The sequence below is a fragment of the Dasypus novemcinctus genome, chromosome 9 (genome assembly GCF_030445035.2).
Source record: "Dasypus novemcinctus isolate mDasNov1 chromosome 9, mDasNov1.1.hap2, whole genome shotgun sequence".
Classification (NCBI taxonomy): domain Eukaryota; kingdom Metazoa; phylum Chordata; class Mammalia; order Cingulata; family Dasypodidae; genus Dasypus; species Dasypus novemcinctus.
In genome coordinates this window covers 42,059,759-42,074,706 of record NC_080681.1, presented here as the reverse complement: position 1 = coordinate 42,074,706, position 14,948 = coordinate 42,059,759, and the positions used below count along the sequence as shown (strand labels likewise).

Sequence of the window (14,948 nt, the reverse complement as noted above, 5' to 3'; positions counted from 1 at the left end):
GGTTTCTTATTCTAGCAATGATTTTAGCGGCATCATCACCATGCAGAAGCATTGGTTAACAGGCGTTTTGGTAGTGACTATACTAATAATCCTAATATCCAATACCAAAAGTCATTTTTAAAATATGAGGTCTCAATCTCACTTGATGGCAATCCATTCCGTAGTTGCCAAGCCCTATTCCTTTCTCTCAGCCCACAGCAGATTCCTTTGACCGCTACTTCAAGATATATCCAGAATCCAACCATTGCTCACCACCTATACTGAACCATTATCTTTGTTCCTGGATTATGACAAACCTAGATGCTAAAATAATTTTTAAAAAAAAGCCTTCGAAGTTCTAAAGGAAGGTGATTTTGAACCTACGACTGCAGATCCAATCAAAATGGAGGAGAAATAAAGGCCTCATCAAACAAGCAAGGACTCAATGTTTATCTTCCACACAACCTTTCTAGGAGAAAAAAATGTATATATATACTTCAGAAAAAAAAAATCAAATGCAAGAAAGAATGGTACCCAACAAAAAGTGGAACTAACATAGCAGTGCAAAGAAAATATAGCCCGGGTGATAACTACAATTAGTTTGCCTGAATTTGATAAATTTGGTTAAGAAGCTTAAAATGATATGAGGGTTTATAGTGAATAAGTATTTTTCTTCTGTCAAAGAAAAAACAAAGACAAAAATATACTTCAGGACTCTTGGAATGAGAGCTGAAAGCACTCTGGTAATTGAATAGCATTATTAAAAGAAGCTTAAAATGATCTCAGTGTATAGTGAAGAAAGCATTTCTCTTATGGCAAAAAAAAAAAAAAGAGGAAATGATATCTCCAGGAAAAATTAAAATCTGGAAAAGCCATGGCCCAATTATGAAGCAAATTAACATGAGGCATGATTTTGAGAATTTGATGGGCATGTAAGAATCAAGTTGAACTTTATTTATGCAGGGAACATTTTGCTTAAGTCAGCATTGGTTTAAGGATATAACGCTTTATATATGTTTAAAAATTACTTGGTTTACCTGTGAATACTGTCCCATGGACTGCTGGTTTTTTTAAGAGCCAATATATGAAGGAAAAACATGAGTCAATTATAGTTTCCACAAATAATATACATTTATAAAGGTTGATTATATAAAGCAGTATAACATACAGAAGTTAGGAGGTAAAGGACAGTGATGACTTGAAAGGGAAGGATAGTTTCAATCATTTCCTCAACATAGTGAGTCAAGAGATACTGTTAAAAATCAATGGGTCAACAGGTAAAGGTTATTAAAGTTATAATGGGAACCAAAAGAACTAAAAACATAGCTAACAAAAATGGGAAGAGATATTGCTTATAATTTAGAATGGACAATAAACAAATACTGCTTAAATGATAAAGAAAAGAAGAAAAGTTATCTCTGAGAAATGGGATTGGTGTGGATGGCAGGGAAGAGTTCTTTTATTTTTTATTTTCCATCCATCTGAATTATTTAAAATATTATTCAGGTACATGAGTTAAAATTGTTTTTAGTCCTAAAAAAACAATTGTGCTAGCAAGCTCAGAAGGGAATGATAGATGGTAGTCTAACAGTAAAGGAAGATTCTAGGAAATTATACAAAGCAGATATTAAAAACTCAAAAGATGTGAAGGAAAAGGCCAAATAAAGGCATTCAAATGTAACCAGAACTACTGACTACAGCAGAGTCAGCAAAAAAGATTCATGGTTAATGACTTGGGTGACTTAGACAACAAAAATTGTTCACTATTCTCTAAGATGAAGAGATTAATATTATTCCCATCCAAAATAAATGTGGGCCTTAAATGTATTTCAGATTCTGGAAGATTCAATTTTGGACAAATAAATATTATTACCTATATTTATGGATAATACATGATGGTTTAATACTTTAACACCATTGTTTAAAAGAATAATATTAATATAAGTGATCCTTAAAGTCAATATGAGGAAAGAGGACTTGGCCCAATGGATAGGACGTCCACCTACCACATGGGAGGTCTGCAGTTCAGACCCCGGGTCTCCTTTACCCGTGTGCAGCTGGCCCACGTGCAGTGCTGATGCGCGCAAGGATTGCGGTGCCACACAGGTGTCCCCCGCATAGGAGAGCCCCACTCGCAAGGAGTGTGCCACATAAGGAGAGCTGCCCAGCGCGAAAGAAAGCGCAGCCTGCCCAAGAATGGCGCCGCACACACGGAGAGCTGACACAAGATGACGCAACAAAAAGGAACACAGATTCCCGGTGCTGCTGATAAGGACAGAAGTGGTCACAGAAGAACACACAGCGAATGGACACAGAGAGCAGACAAATGGGGAGAAGGGGAGAGAAATAAATAAATAAATCTTTTTTAAAAAAGTCAGTATGATAATTAACAGCATGACACCAAGGTTATAATATTTTAATAAAATTTTTTTACATTTCTGGGACAACTTATTCAATATACACAATATACCTGATAGAGCAAACAAAATGAAGAAAACTGAGACAGTCTTCCTACAATACATTTAAAAGTACATTTCTCTGAGTGTTTATTCTATACATATACCTCTCACATATCCTTTTGGTACTTTGAATCATTCTACAGGGTTTTAAAAAACGAAAATTTCTTATAAAAATAGTTATTCATTTGGTTTTTAAACAATTGGGTTTTCAAATTAAAAACAAGGCGTTCTGTTTATCCATGTATATTACATAGAATAAATAGTTTAATATTTAGAAAAACAGAAAGAAGTCAGTTTTCTAATGGATGCTACAACTTTAATTTGGTAATTCAAATATTTACAATTTTAAAATTACACAATTCATAGATATAAAAGTTTAAAAAAAATACATTGATTTAATTTAAAAAGACTTCTAAGTATACATTTCTAAACACTGCTGTGATTGCTATAATGACTACCTTCTACATATAGCCAAAATAAGTTAATTTTTAAAAATCAATAATGTGGTGTACCGGAAAGATTTCTTTAGAAACAAATGGGAGTAATTATAAAGTCAATGTTATAAATTTACTAATGCAAATAAATATTTAAAACAAAGCAGAATATAAAAATGCATAGAATAGGTAAAGATGATTTTTAAAAAAAATTTAAGTCATCATTGCAGAAATCTACTTACTGAATCCCTTAAGAACTCAGGTAGAGGATTTTAATTTAAAAGATGAGATTTCATAGGGGATACAGAAATTTTTTACTGTTTCCATTCAGATGCTTCTAAAGTAATAGTTTCCTTTTTCACTCAAGTGTTTCTACATAGCTCCTCCTTTAACTTACATGATCTTTCCCTGAAAAAGATATTTTTAAGCTAATATTTTGACTTTGTGACATATATTTTAATGATACATGTGATTATACAGTTACCCTTCCCCATTCTAATACCTATACATATAAGCACTTATATACATATTTTCAGGATTATAAAAATATTTAATTTTTTAATAAACTTAAATATTACTGAATGTTAAGACAGAATACATTAATATTTGTATAATTTCACTTTTATTTATAAAAGCGTTTTTATAGCAACATTTGCATTGCAAATGAAATGTGACCAAGTGATACTACAGATACATTGACCCATGCTACAAATCTGACTGAGAAATTATAACATTTCTCTAAAAAGGAAAGTCTGTCTCAGCTACATAAGAGCAGTTCCTATAATGTACAAAAATCTTGAGGGGTTAAAAACTTATCTGAACCTTGTATGTGCATTTAAAAGTTATACCAATAGAATCAGCAAGATTTATTAAAATAGCTACAAGAAATCCAAATTATCTTTATCCCCAGAAAAATTTTCTAATGGGATAAGTCGAAATTAGATTAATGAATAGTTTGTAATTGTACCATATGAACTTATTAGAAATTAACTGAAGATTTCAAGAGTAAATAAAGGAAAACAACACTGTGGGAGATAAAAGAAAGTGAGGACTGATTTGAAACTGTAAGACATAAAAAAAACAAAAACATTCAATCTCAAACACTCATATTAAGCTTATTTTTGTTGAGCTCACGCTCCAGATTTCCAATCAAAGTATCAATACTTTCTTGTAGGTCTTTGAGATTGACTTTTCGATCCACAGTAGACTCAATTGTCTGCATTGTCAAATATGTCTGAAATGTGCAATCTTTAGATATGGGAATTGGCTGTTCAATCACTATATCTGGTCCAGCCATTTTGCTATAATCTTCTCCATTTTCTCTGTCTTCTGAAGGGACATCATCATAATCCACATCATTTACATTTTCTTTTGTATTTAAAAAGTAGCTTTCTCCACAGCTGCTCCAGTCACCTGCATAACGATTGCTAAGTGGACTGTCTAATCGGGCTTGTCTTGGCCTAAGTAGTCCTGATGTCTCAGTACTACTCAAATTTAACATGTATGGCCGTTCTTTCTTCCTCCTCAAATAATTCAGAGATTTCTGCTCTGGGAACAAATTGTCTGTTGATTCTTTGACAGTTAAATGTTGCACTAGAAAGGAACAATAAACAAGCATTAGTGAAAGTAATCTAGCTGGCCTTTAAAAAACAGAACTACAGATAAGCCATTTAATAATCAACAACAAACATGCAATAAAACATGCACACTATAAAAAGAAAGCATTCCACAACCATTTTTTCTATTACCAGACAAAATAAAAATTAGGGATAGAAGCCTAGTAGAGTGTTTAGTGGTGCTGATTCATGCTCTTTCATAATGAACCCAAATAAATCAAACTTCAAATGTTGACTTTCTGTGCAAGTTAATTATCATCTAGCAATAATTCAAACACTAGCTAAGCTGGTAGCTTCTTCTAAATTAAAAGCTACAGAAAAAAGCAGGCAAAGCATGTTGATGTGTAAACAAAACAAAAAGGTCCTTCATCTGCTAACATCCAAATGAGGGGAAGGCATCTCAAGTGATTACTTTAAAAGTTCTGATCTTTTATTTATTTATTTATTTTGGCAATTCTATTAGCAGCAGTGTCATAATTTACTTCACTAAGCAGCCCAAATTTCACTTTGATAACATACACGAATACTAGACTTTACCACTTATTACCTGAGTTTGATTATTCAGCATTAGTTACTAATAGTCTTCATTTATTGCCTGAAAATAGCACAGATATTTTATTTTCCCATTCTGGTTAGGTTTCTAACAAACAAATAACATTCCTCATATTAAAACTAATTTCTTCTGAAAGTATGCATTGTGTTGTCCATAGAGAAGATTTCCATAGAGACACATATTGCCTTATAATAAACAAGGTTTTACTGGATGCTCTTTAATGTATATTGAACAAAGTATGTGTCCAAGGCTCTTCTGTATATAAAACAAACTTAATTTAAAATGCAGAGCCATAGCTATTAAAGATTTTCCATAATACCATTCTTTTTCTGCTTGTTTATTCACCTTTAGTAAGTGCCTCACCATTTATATGGCCTTTCATTATCCTTCATTAAAATAAAGGGAATATAAACCAATGATAATATAACAACTTTATACTCTCCAACATAGAACAAACGTTATGTTTGCTATTGCACAAAATTAAAGGAAATTAAATCACCATACAAATATGTATATGGTTCTAGTTTTCCAGACTTACAGTGATATTAATAAATTTTTCAGAGACCACATTATTTTTCTACTTAATTTTATTAATATATTTGATAACTGTATATATGTATGTTTTAAAAGTTTCTATTTACTTGCAATATTATCATGGTTATTATATACCATTATTGATAGCTAAAAGTTCATGATCTAAAATTTTCAGAAAATAAAGGTCTGATATTTATTTTGAATTGATCTTTGATATCAGTATTAATATGGATTTTCCAGGCTATTACCTGATGTAATGAGGGAACAGATATGTGAATTTTCCACTGTTTAATTATTCCTATTCCATTCTATCCTCCAGCTGCTTATCTCCCCTAAGTCTCCTTCATTCTTTGTGCTATTCCTATTCTTAGGGCTTAGCTGTCAAGCCTGTTGTTTTCACCAGCAAAATACTGTACTCGGTTAATGTTCAAATCATCTGGTCTATGATCCGATCACACATCTTTTGACTGTATCTAAGTTTGTCATACTGTACTTGCATTTTCTGACATTCACCTGAAAAATTTAGATTCATTTTGTTGCCAGGAGCTTGGAATTGTTTAACAAAGATCCTGTTCAAACATTTTTTGTTTATTTTCTTGGAAAATATTTGTAAAAACAAATTAAATTGGCATTTTACTTCTTTTACACTTAAATTATAGTTTCTAAAAGATCAACCTCACTTTTTAACTGCTGATAATGGAATAATATCCTATTATAAAAGCAGAGAAAATGGCTAATTTTAACCCCAGGAAACAAGTAGTTTTCACAGCACTGTTGACTAACCACCTTCAACAAATGGAAAAAAAATTTTTCAATTTATAATGTTGATGAAAAACTTTCGAAACCTGATGACAAGTACTAAGAAACTCAATTTTTGCTTATCTTGTTTTCTATCAATAGATTTTTGTTTTCAATCACCAGTTTATTAGCCTTTTATCTATAGTATAATTATCTTATTTATCAGAATATATTTAGTGCCTAGTTAGTGTTATGTATTCTGCTAAGTGTTGGGAATATAAGAGTTAGCAAAATACAGTCCTTGCCCTCATGATGCTTACAGCTGAGTAAGGAAAACAAAATAAAAAGGATTAGGGAAAAATTGATAACTCCCCCCCACCCTGCCAAAAAAAAACTGCCCCAAATCTACTCCCAAATCTACTCATCATGATAAATGTGGCACAGCAAACAGCTGGAATAGGTAGGAGTCAAGTTCTAAGTCTGTTTCCCAATCTGTAAATTGCAAAGGTGGCCTATCGGAAATTTTCAACATTCTTCTTAGAACAGCAAACTCATATAAGAAGCAAAATTTTTGTGAAAACCCAATACATAGAAAAGATGAAAAGAAAGTTGTTCTGGTCAAGAAAAGAGATTTGTTTCCACTTTGTCCCCCCACCCCTTGCCAATGTGGCTCCAAAACTGCTTCCAAAGAACCCTAAGGCTTGGCAGAAAACAATCTTGGCAAAATGATTTTTACCTTCTGTTGCTGATTTGCTAGGGTTCTAATTAATCACTTTGAAAACAAAATTTTTCAAATAGAAAGCTCAAAGCAAATTATTTTCTTGCCTAAATTAAAAAAAAAATAACACAAAATAGAAGAAAAAGTTAATAGAGTAAAAAGGAAGGGGTATGGTTGGGAACGCTTCTCTTTTTACTTCTGGAGAGGGGAAAATTCCAAAAAGAAAAAGAAAATTCCAAAAGTAAGGTAATGCACAGCAAGGAGAGCCAAAGGCATCCTATTAACAGCACCAAGGCTGGCATTCGCTAAGTTAATGTGCTATGGCTCAATCCTCACCTTATCCTCTCTGTCACCATCAATTTTCTCAGGCCTAGTAACATTTACCTGATTTCTGCCTTTTTTTTTAATCTAACAGCAGGCAATTTAGAGGACAAAACTAACTGTTGTTTACCATTATTATCCTCCCTGTTTGGTCCTTAGTCTGATGGACTACAACTAAAGAAAAATAACAGGTTATAAAAATGGGGGCAGTTATTTCTAAAACCAACAACAAAAATCTTTTGGAGTAAGTTGTGGTGCATTACAAGACATTTTCTTAAGGCTCTCTTTAAGATACAAAGAATATGAAATCTGAATCTTCTTTTTCTATAACAGGATATAAATTGAGGTTTTGCTCCCAAATACACAACTAAGATGGTTATTACAAAATAATGAACATAGCCCTCTGATACAGAATTAATGACAAAGAACTCAAGTACTGATAGTAAACTTAATGATATATCCAGAGAAGCAAGTTTTCATTTGAAATTATAATAATGAGATGGATCTTCTCCCAAATTCATGGAGTTTATTAGAACTAAAGCAGTTCTAGAAAATGCTAGGATCACACATAAGATTCCTTATGTTGTATGCCACATGCAGAAATAAGCCAAGTACCCAGAGAAACTTATTTCAGGATATTTTAATAATCAACTACAAAATAAATTAAAAAATTTAAATCTTGTATTTAAAAACATCATAAAAATGTTAACTTTCCAAGTATATAAGTTGGAAACATTATTAGCTTAATTTTTAATTTGCTTTTAAAAACTAATTTGATTTATTTTAAAAAACAAAATCAAGCATTCCTTTTTACTTTGGAATATCCTCATATACATCAATACAACAGTAACAAAGAACATTCGCTGAGGGCTTACTTTGCTTGAAGAACTTTGCTCGTTTTAGATGTTTTACCTTAATCTTTGTAACAACCCTTTGGTCCAAGTTAAAGTATTGCCTGAGGCCACACTGCTGGCAAGCAGCGCATCCAGGATCGGAGTCCTGGTCTGACCCATTGCCCAAGCACTCTTCTACCATGCTCCACCTGATGCATCTAAGTACCCTTACGCTTGGTACAGGGTGCAGTTGGGGAGGGGAGAAGGGATTACCAGAGGATAAAAAGCTTTGAAACATAAATGCAGAATCCTTTGTAGAACATGTAATTGAATACATATTCCTTTTACTTCTAAACTTTTGTAAGAGATATTTTTACTATCATAGCCTTTGGTTTTTGGAATAAGATAACTGTCAGTTCAAGCCTAGATCATTTGAAAAATGACCATAACCACAGAGTGAAGATGAAAGTAAGAAGAACTGATTCAAGGAGAACAAGGAATTCTGAATCACTTAGGGTGAACTAGAAATGAAGAGTAAAGAAATTAATATTTTCTAAGTACCTATTATGTACCAAGAGCTAAACTGAGACCCTTACATAGATAATTTTTCATTTAATGCTCACATAAATTCTATAAATACATTATTACATTCATATGGCAAAAGATGATACCAAGGGAAGTGGATATGGCTCAAGCAGTTGGGCTCCCATCTACCATATAGGAGGTCCAGGGTTCAATGCCCAGGGCCTCCTGGTGAAGACAAGCTGGCCCATGTGCAAGTTGGCCCACATGAGTGCTGGCCTGTGCAGAGTGCTGACCTGCTGGCCTGTTCAGAGTGCTGGCCTGTTGGCCTATGCAGAGTGCTGGCCTGCACAGAAGTGCTGGCCCATGCAGAGAGCTAGCGCAGCAAGATGACACAACAAAAAGAGACACAGAGGAGAGATAATAAGAGACACAGCATATTAGGGAGTTGAGGTGGAGAATGATTGCCTCTCTCCCACTCCAGAAGGTCCCAGGATCGGTTCCCAGAGTCGCCTAATGAGAATACAAGCAGACACAGAAGAACACACAGCGAATGGACACAGAGAGCAGACAATGGGGGGTGGGGTGGGTGAATAAATAAATAAGTCTTAAAAAAAAAAAGATGACACCAAGTCTCTAAGATGTTGAGAAACTTGTCCAAGATCTGGTTGCCAATAAGTGGCACAACCAGGACTCAAATCCAGGTCTGACCAAATCCAAAGTGTGTACATTTATCTTTATGTTTGTAATAATATCAGCGAAGGCAGAAATTTTAAATGGAGAAATTTAAGACAGACAGGTATCAATTCAGGAAAATCTAGAAAAGAATTATATCAATTATATATGGGAATATTCAATAATTAGCTAATCCAAAAGCCCCATCATTGAAACAGAAAAATATTTCCATAAATTTATTACCTGGCCAAAGTTGGAGTAAGTAATGAAGAACTTCAATATGTTTTTTAAAATCCAAAGCACTTGCAAGTTCTTCTGAATCAGTAAAGACTCTGTTATTATGGGTGGAAGTCTCTTGTCTCTGGCTTAATAATACTGGTCCAAAGCACACAGCCAAATTCTGGCAGGTCATCTTATTCACTTCATGATAAGAAGCCACCAATTTCAAATGATCCAACAGCATCTTTAGGGTTGCCTAAATTAAAATGAATTGAAATTCATTTAATATAGTTTACAGGTGTGAATTCAAAGAGACAATTTATAGCAGAAAATATAAGTAGATATCCTGTCACTTTAAAAAGAGCCATTGCAAACATTTGTTTGTAAATTGTATGTCTGGCACTTCAAAAGCATTTTCTTATAACATTACACAAGGTTCTCAGGTTCCAATACTAAAATTTAATCCATTTACATTTAAATGGTTAAAATGGCACTCTTCATAAAGTGCTCATAAATGCATTCCAGACTTCATCTGGAGTGCCTCAAAAAATGCTTCCTCAACCCCCTTCTCTTTCCTCCTCTGAAACCACAACAGCAAAGGCTGTGATGTAGAGAGGATAAGGGTAAGAGTCCATTTTTAAGTACAAGTACAACCTGTAATCATAAGCAACGGATTATCATACTTAAATCTAGGAAGCTAAACATCTCAAAACATGGCTATGTCTTATCTTGGTCCAGACTATGAATGACTTGTTTTTAAAAGGCCAGTATGTTCTTTAACTAATAAATATTTTAAGTAGATAAATCATAGAAAATGGAAGAGTAGTATATTTAGAAATGAAAGATTTACTGAAGAAACTAATAAGGGGTTTTGACTCAAGAGGCAGAATGGTTAGCAGTATTTTTTTTAGTTTCCAGCAATTATGAGAAGGAATGATGTTTCTTTGGTTTTTTGAACTGGTATCATATGATTAATCCTTTAACAAATGAGTGTGCAATTTCTTCTCCAAAATTGTATTGAATGTAAAAACTATAAGTTCAAAATCATATAAATAAAGAAGAAATAAAAATGACCAATTATTTCTGGTGCCAAATGTGACACCTAGATTTGGTGATTAGAAGTTCATTAGTAACCTAGGCAAGAACAATTTCAGAGAGATGAGCTAGGAAGCCATAGTACAATGGATTGAGTCCTAACTGAGCAGTAAAGGGCACATTTTTTCAATGTTTGGCCATTAAGGGAAGGAATGAAAACAAGAAGGGAAACCAGAGAAGACAATAAATGGTATTTTGAAATTAAAACACATGAAATATATGAATAATAAAACAATATAAATAAATATTTGTTCCTGTTTTTCATTCACTATACATTTCCTTAACAAGTAGGATTCCACATACCTGGACCCCTTAAGGCTATTATCAGCATATTATAAATATAGTTGTGAATAATTTACACACACATACACACACACGGTTAAATATTTTAGGTTAAATCTTAATGGCAAACAAAGAATGGCAACATAAAATAAGATATCTTTTTTTGCCTACTAAGTAAGATGAGCCAAAAATGTAACTGCTATATCCCTTTTGAAAAGTAATATGAAAACACATATTAAGAGTGTTAAAATGTTCACACCATTTCAATAAGCAATTGTACTACTGAGACTCTATCCTAAATAAATAATTCTAACTAAAAAGATATTTCTAGGTACAAATATTAATATATACAAATAGGTTCAGAACCTAAATATTACAAAAAGGTAATAGAGATTAAAAAAGTCAAGTCCATCCAATGAAATATTATGCAGCTTTTGTTAGAAGGATTTAAACAACATGGGTTTTAGGGTCAGAACCTAAATTCAAAGATTTAAGTTTCTTGGAATAGGTGTATTCCAGGTTCAAAGAGAAGGGACAGAAGTGTCATGTGTAGGGAAACCACAACTGAGCCCAACTCTGTCACAGTGGGGAGCATAAATTCCAAGGTAGGGCCCACTGGCAGGGTACGAAACTACTGAGATGTCTGCCCTGCCTATAGTGTCTGGATGTCTCCAGAGCCCTGAGGAGTTGTGCTATTTGAAGTAGTATTTACTTTGACAGTCAATGAGATCCTGCTGAGACATGCATAAGTGTAACTTCTGGAATGTCCTCCCAACTCACTTTGAAGTCTCTTAACTATATAAACTAATTTGTCTTTACCTTTTCCTCCTTTTGGTCAAGGTCTTTTTCCAGTTGCATTGCTAGTTGGTGCTTGGTAGTAATCCCTCAGTGCCAGGGAGGCTCAACCCTGGGAGTCATGTCCCATCCTAAATCTCAACAGAGTTGCAGCACCTATTTTCCAGTTCATTGGACTCATCCAGGACAACTAATAAGGAGATGATGATGGGCAACAACCATTCCAAGGAACAGAGAGAGTCTGCTACTGCAAGCAAGATGGTCCTATCCACCTGGCCCATGGGATCTAAGCCCCCTCTCAGTTAGAGGTGGAGTGGGCATCACCATCTCAAAATCCTCAGGATTGGGGAATGAATGATGGATTACTGTAGACTTACTGATATTCTACTATAGACTGATTGTGATTCTAGCAATGGAGGAACTTTTATCATTGATGTGGAGGCAGTGGCCACTGGAGGTTCTGATGGGAGGGGAAGGGAAAAACAGGTACAATATTGGGACATTTTCGGGACTTGGGAATTGTCCTGCAATAACACTGTAATGACAGATACAGACTATTTTATATCATGCCATAACTTACAAAATTGTGTGGGATAGAGTGTAAATTACAATGTAAATTATAATCCATGCTTAACATCAATGCTCCAAAATGTGTTCGTTAAATGTAAAAAATGTACCCCACTAATGAAGGATATTGTTAATGTGAGATAATGTGGGAAGGGTAGGGAGCAGGGCAAATGGGAGTCCTCTATAACATATATGTACTCTAAGTATCTTTATTTTTTTATTTTTTTTTATTTTTTATTTTTTTGTCTTTGTTCATTTTTTTAATATTACATTAAAAAAAATGAGGTCCCCATATACCCCCCACCCCCTCACCCCACTCCTCCCCCCATAGCAACATTCTCCTCCATCATCATGAGACATTCATTGCATTTGGTGAATACATCTCTGAGCATTGTTGCACCTCATGGTCAGTGGTCCACATCATATCCCACACTCTCCCACGTTCCATCCAGTGGGCCATGGGAGGACATACAATGTCCGGTAATTGTCCCTGCAGCACCACCCAGGACAGCTCCACATCTCATCTCTTCCTCCCATTCCCCAAACCCAGCAGCCACCATGGCCACTTTCTCCATACCAATGCCACATTTTCTTCGATTACTAATCTCTAAGTATCTTTTTTAAAAAATCTTAAAGTATATTAAAAAAAAAAAAAAAAAAAACCCCAGAAAGACCACAAGTCACGGGGCAGACTACAATATTCACAAGGGTTTTAAAATCTATGACACTCATTTTCTTTACCTGTAAAGTAGCATTTTTAATTTCAGCTAGTGTTGAGGAAGGAATATTTCTACCCTTTCAACCTACCTTTCCACTTCTCTCTATCTCTTTGTAAGCTCTTCTTCTTTCCTCACCCAAAGGAGAGAAAAATGCTAATCTAATTGAACAGAGTCCAGGGCATTCAGGACCACAGTAAAATACTGGACAAAGTTGTTGAGCTTACTTAAAGTTTCTACCTACTCATTAAGAAGCAGTTTATACTGATTAAGAAGCAGTAATGGTAAAGTAAAAATAAATTGGGAGCAGAAGCAGCTCAAGTCATTGCGTACCTGCTTTCCATGTACAACACTCCAGGTACCTTCTTAAAAAAATAAATAAAAATTAAAAAATAAATATATGAGTATCACAAATATAAAAAAACCTAAAATATTATTTGTAGCCCTGAAGCAAAGTATAATGCATTAGCTTCTACCAGGAAAAATGTATACCGATTAACACTTACCTTCTCAACATCAGGCAGACAATCCAGCAGGTCAACTGTATGCTTAGAGTCACTTGGGTCATTGTCACAGTTATTTGATAAGATTTTTAAAGGATTTTTTGTCATTGCATCTAACACAGCATCATAAAGTTGCTTTGTTATCAGAGCAAAAGGAAGTTCTCTTAAATAATCCTTAAGAACGCCTTTAGAAAACAAAACAAAACAAAAAACAGAGACAGTTACTGATTGGTCTTTGGAGTGAAATAAAGGACAATAACGGATTTCTAAAATTTAAGTATTATTATGGCCAACCATTTTAATATTCCAATAACAATAAAAGCAACAACATAAAATGTTAAAATGTTAACATTTTGTATTCTTTGTTTTCAAAGCATGCTAAAATATATACATATAATGAAAACTAATGTCAACCAAGAATTTTATATGGAGAAAGACTGTCTTTCAAAAATGAGGGAGGGAGTAGAAGATGTGGCTCAAGTGATTGAGCTCCAGTCTACCACATGGGAGGTCCCTGGTTCAATTCCGATGCCTCCTAGAAGAAAGGAGCAAGACAGAGAGTTGGGGCTGTGAGCAGGCGCAGTGAGCAGACACAAGATGATACGATAAAGAGGAAAGACAATAAGAGACACAACAAAGCAGGGAGCTGAGGTGGCTAAAGCAATTGAGCACCTCTCTTCCACATGGGAGATCCCAGGTTCAGTTCCCAGTGCCTCCTAAAGAGAAGACAAGTGAACACAGAGCACACAACAAGCATATATGGTGGGGGGAGGAGGGAGGTTGGTGGTTAAATAAATAAAATAAATCTTTAAAAGAAAAGTAGTGCAATTAAAAGAAAAATGAGGGAGATATCAAGACATACCCAGATAAACAAAAACTGAGGAAATTTGTATCCTGAGACCTGCCCTACAAGGAAAACTAAAAGGAGTTCTTCAGACTGAAAGAAAGGATACTAGACAATGGATCAAAGTGGCATAAAGAAACAATGACCTCCAGTAAAAGTAACCATGTAATAATAAATAATAAATGTTAGTAAAACTGTATTTTATGTTTTGGTATGTAACTCCACTTTTTTACTTCTTACAGATTCTAAAATGTAATTGCATAAAAAGTAATGATAAATCTATGGTTTGGGACATAAAATGCATAAAGATACAATTTGTAATAAGTACAACAAAAAGGGTGGGGAACAAGACAGTGAAGGAACATATGTGTATGCTATTGAGATGAACTGGTATCAAATCATAAACCATTGTTATATATTAACTTCAAGCCCCATGGTAATCATAAAGAGTATCTGAAAGATACATACAGAAAGAAAACCGGAAGGAAATCAAAATGGTGCAATACAAAAAAGCCAAACACGAGCACAGGCATTAACAGAAAAAT

The 14,948-nt window shown here is 34.1% G+C and overlaps 1 protein-coding gene and 1 long non-coding RNA gene across 2 annotated transcripts in view; one reads left to right on the top strand and one right to left on the bottom strand.

Moving 5' to 3' along the window:
* Window positions 1–14,948, top strand: part of LOC131279728 (uncharacterized) — a 99,013-nt gene that overhangs the window by 22,433 nt on the left and 61,632 nt on the right. The window lies entirely within an intron of this gene.
* SYDE2 (synapse defective Rho GTPase homolog 2) overlaps window positions 2,380–14,948 on the bottom strand; it is a 41,924-nt gene continuing 29,355 nt past the window's right edge. The window contains exons 6-8 of the mRNA XM_058303232.2: window positions 13,563–13,744; window positions 9,626–9,857; window positions 2,380–4,465 (exon numbers count right to left, since the gene is read on the bottom strand). Coding sequence (XP_058159215.1) covers window positions 3,969–4,465; window positions 9,626–9,857; window positions 13,563–13,744 — 911 coding nt within the window. The 3' untranslated portion in view covers window positions 2,380–3,968. The remainder of the gene's footprint in view (window positions 4,466–9,625; window positions 9,858–13,562; window positions 13,745–14,948) is intronic.